Genomic DNA, 3957 nt, shown 5'->3' with positions numbered 1-3957 from the left:
CGGTAGCCGCAACTGGCAAAGGACAGGGTTAATTGGAGAGACATGGGAGAGGCTTTTGCCCTGTAGTGGGTGTAGACAGGCTGATGATGATGCTGCTGCTGATGATGATGATCTCGATTGCATGAAATCTTCGCATTGTTGCTTGTGGAATATTGTGTTCCTTGTAAGAGTGTAGTGGACGCTCAACACGCCCATGCTGTGTCAATGAGCTCATTCCTTGGGCACAACTAAACTCTCTAAATTAGAATGCTGAACTCTTGACCCTTGTTTGTTGTTTCGTTGAGCCGTACTGCTATGTGTGCACACTAAGCTAAATCCTGGTCCTTTGTAAGAAGCCGAAACAGTAAAATTAGGAGACTTATGTGCATCCCTCGAATTTTTTGGATACTGTCGGCAACTATAAAAAAGCTATGAAACAGCGGCGTTCAGCCGTTTAACTAATACACTATGTGGCAATTTATTCTTGGAGTATATTTTAAGCTAAACTTTATGACTAACCTACATGGAACCCTTCATGCGTGCATTCTTGCATGGCAGTTCTAGTTGCATATCAGTTGATATAACTTCACTGTGTACCTTTCCTTACAAACTAAAACCGGAAATATGCTTCGTATGGGACCATTATAAATAAGAGCTTTTTTTTAGACTCCCTTGTGCAAACTATTTGGTTCTTCGAACTAGCACAAAATCTCTATGGCACTGCTTTTTCCTTGCCTCTTGGCGATTGTCTTAGCCTGTTTCTCGCAATTTCTTTCTGCATCAGACCTTTTGCTTCTGTACAATGCTGCTTGTGTCTGTTGAATGCTCATGAGGTTTTAGGATTGCTGCACTATTTCTATAAAATATACATCACCCTAAGTTGCATGCCCGTTCGCGCTTCCTACTTGATACACGCTAAAGTCGTACGGTCATTTGGTTCACTATTTTTCTGTGACAGTGTTACTATGGCTTCCGCCTCTTGCCATATTCTTTAGTTTGACTGTACCTGTATGCCTCAGGACCCTAGCAGACACTTCCAGAAATACCCTCTGGTCTATTTGAAAAGTGTTTTTTTTTAAATTCAAAATGCTATATTGTACAAGAAAAAAAAAACATATTATAGCGCTCCTTCTGTGCCATGAGTAAGGGGAAGATACCTTTGGAAGAGAAATTATTTTTAATGCTTTGTTATTTTGCACATCTCATAATTTTTACTCAGCGCTCTCATCTCTTCATGCCATGTGGGTTCTTCGACTTCTGTCAAGGCAAGAGTTAAAAATTCAGGGGGCACTTTGACTGTCTAAAGTGGGTAGAGGCGGAAGCGTTTTCCGCACCACCTTCGCTGTTTCTGTGGCACTGGTGGCGTCACATGTAATTGAGTACTAATTACAAAGTGATGGCAAATCGCTAATTAATGGTTGATTACTGATTAATGCCTTAATACTAATTAACTGCTAATTAATGACGCTTAAGCTTCGCCTTTAGGAGTGGAACGCGACAGCGCGTTGTAGCGCTGCCAGGGAGTCCACGGAACGCCACCACCCGTTCGGCGCGATGCCTTGCACTTTGAACGCAACGCTTTTTGAGGAAAGGAAATGGCGCAGTAATTCTCTGTCATCTCGGTGGACACCTGAGCCGCACCGTAGAGGAAGGGAGGAAGTGGGAGTGAAAGAAGATAGATAAAGAGGAGCCGCAATGAAGAAAATGAAAATTGTATTTGAGTAAAGGAAATTACGCAGTAACTGTGTCACAAAATTCAGGGGGGCACTTTTTTGACCTAAAGTGTGGTCACTGATGTGTGGTTAAGATGCCAAGCTTCGCCCCTAAGAGTGGAACGCGACAGCGTCTTGCAACGCTGCCAAGGAGTCCATAGAACGCCATCGCCCATTCGGTTCTACGCCTCGCTCGTCGGTAAATTGGTTTTTGAGGAAAGGAAATGTATCTGTCTCTCATTTGTCGGTGGACACCTAAACCTCGCCGGAAGGTAATGGAGGAGGATGAGAGTGAGTGAAGACACCGTATTCACTAGACGCGCCTTTGTTCATTCCAAACCATCGAGCTGGCATGGCGGAGAGAAGCCGTTCTGTGCGGCTGTGCTTCAACATGCTTCTTGCTGGAAACAGCGCATCGGCCGTTGGCCGAGGTCTACCGACGTCTCAGGACACTACGGACTCGTACAAAGTTGTACTTCCCCGATTGCCTACCGGTAATGTTGTCCTTAATACCGTTTTCCTGCATGCTGACCTTAAGGGTCGCCCGTACCGAGCACCTGACTTCCGTGACGCACTCGCACAGATATTGGATCTCCGGGAAATTTTGTGCATTGGTCAATACCAAATGAGCCACGTGTGGATGGTTACCTGCGAGAGTAGTTCCTCCAAACAGAAGCTTGTTAACAAAGCGGAGTTTCCTGTCAAAGGACTGCGGTGCATGGTGTTTGACCCGGATACTAAGAACGTCAAGGTTAAGCTCCTTTGGCTTCCCCGCTATATGGAACACCGGAGGATTGTGGAAGCATTAGAGCCTTATGGCACGGTTCAGTCTGTGGAGCGTGAAAAGTGGCGGTGCCCAGGGATGGAGCATATGGAAACGTCGAACCGTGAAATCTCCCTAACACTCAAGGATGGAGTGTCAGCAAGCACAATCCCACACACACTTAATGTTTATGGAGTGCAGGCATTAGTCCTTATCCCAGGGAGACCTCCACTGTGCCTCCGATGCAGCCGGGTTGGGCATGTACGGCGCCAGTGTCGCACGCCTCGGTGCACCCAGTGCCGACGCTTTGGCCATAATGCGGAGAACTGTGTCTTGAGTTACGCTGACAGGCTGCGTCAAGGCCAGTGGTCACGGGAAGATGACGTGGCATTAGAACACATCATGGATGTGTCTGAGGTTGTCGATGCGACCGGAGAACTAAGTCGTGAGCATCGAATAGATGGGGAACAGAAGACTTCAACACCTCAAATCAACACGGAATCTGAAGCGACTGGCCATCTAGCATCCGCGCCTCCAGAACGAAAACCGCAGGACCCGGGCCCCCCCGTGAGTGCTACAGAGACTGCTGTGCTTGCTGCACAGGAACACCTCGTCGCCACAGGTCAACGTCCGGATATGCCTCCTGTGGAGTCAGACGAGGCAATACAGCCAGTGAATGCTCGCCGATCCTCCTCTGTTGCTGATTCTGCTTCGTCGTTGGAGGGTAACGGTGAGCCGTGTGTGGCGTCGATCTCTGGCGTGTCCGGTTCTCTGTCGGCTGTCAGTGTGGCAGCGAGTGATGTGCTCCCCTCGGTTTCGTGGGCCGAGGCCTTGGCTGTCTCAGAGGAAGACATGGACAGCACCGCACCTTTGAAACGTCCAGCAGCTGACGAGGTGTGTATCGATGGCGCTGACCACAAGGCACAATGTGTAGAGGCCACGGGAAGGGTGGCGTTAAAGAGGAGGGCGATGTCTGCCCGAGAGGCCGCCAATTTGGAGGCGGGCCACCCCATTCCAGGGGATGGCGTTTGTTAAGACTGGCACCAAAATGGCGAGCGTCGCAGCATATCAAGTCGCTACCCTTAACGTTAGGGGTATGCGTAATCGTAGGAGGCAACAACAGGTACGGCATCTCTTAAAGAAATGGAGTGTGTGTGTGGCCGCTATCCAGGAAACAAAGTTGTCCTCTGATGAAGAGACAGCAGCTGCTCTCGAGCCTTTTTTGTCGGAATACAACATTATTGTTAGCCACGCGAGAGGCTTATCAGGAGGTTGTATGCTATTCCTGGCGAACACGCTAGAGATGACAGCCTTGTCTTATTGCATAGATGACGAGGGGCGACTTATATGCTGTGAGCTCACAATTTCAGGTGTACAGTGGCGGATTATTTGTGTTTACGCCCCCACAAAGCAGCGCGAGAGAAGGCTCTTCTTTCTGTCATTAGTTGAACATTTGTGCACGGACCGCAAAATTATATTGTTGGGAGATTTTAATTGCGTTTG

At 48.3% G+C, this 3957-nt stretch overlaps 1 protein-coding gene across 1 annotated transcript; it reads left to right on the top strand.

Moving 5' to 3' along the window:
• The first annotated feature begins 2062 nt into the window (after positions 1-2062).
• Positions 2063-3611, top strand: LOC149366800 (uncharacterized). Its single transcript, XM_089565806.1, has one exon. It carries the CDS (start codon positions 2083-2085, stop codon positions 3487-3489), a length of 1407 nt encoding a protein of 468 aa, XP_089421932.1. The 5' UTR covers positions 2063-2082; the 3' UTR covers positions 3490-3611.
• The last annotated feature ends 346 nt before the right edge of the window (positions 3612-3957 follow it).

The sequence above is a fragment of the Amblyomma mixtum genome, chromosome 1 (assembly GCF_055824585.1).
Source record: "Amblyomma mixtum isolate Tamu chromosome 1, ASM5582458v1, whole genome shotgun sequence".
NCBI classification, from domain to species: domain Eukaryota; kingdom Metazoa; phylum Arthropoda; class Arachnida; order Ixodida; family Ixodidae; genus Amblyomma; species Amblyomma mixtum.
Note: the sequence above shows the minus strand (reverse complement) of the source record. Positions and strands in the feature narration are given on the sequence as shown.

Excerpts from the sequence above, each read along its gene's own strand:
- LOC149366800 (XM_089565806.1), top strand. The coding sequence starts at position 2,083 with ATGCTTCTTGCTGGAAACAGCGCATCGGCCGTTGGCCGAGGTCTACCG.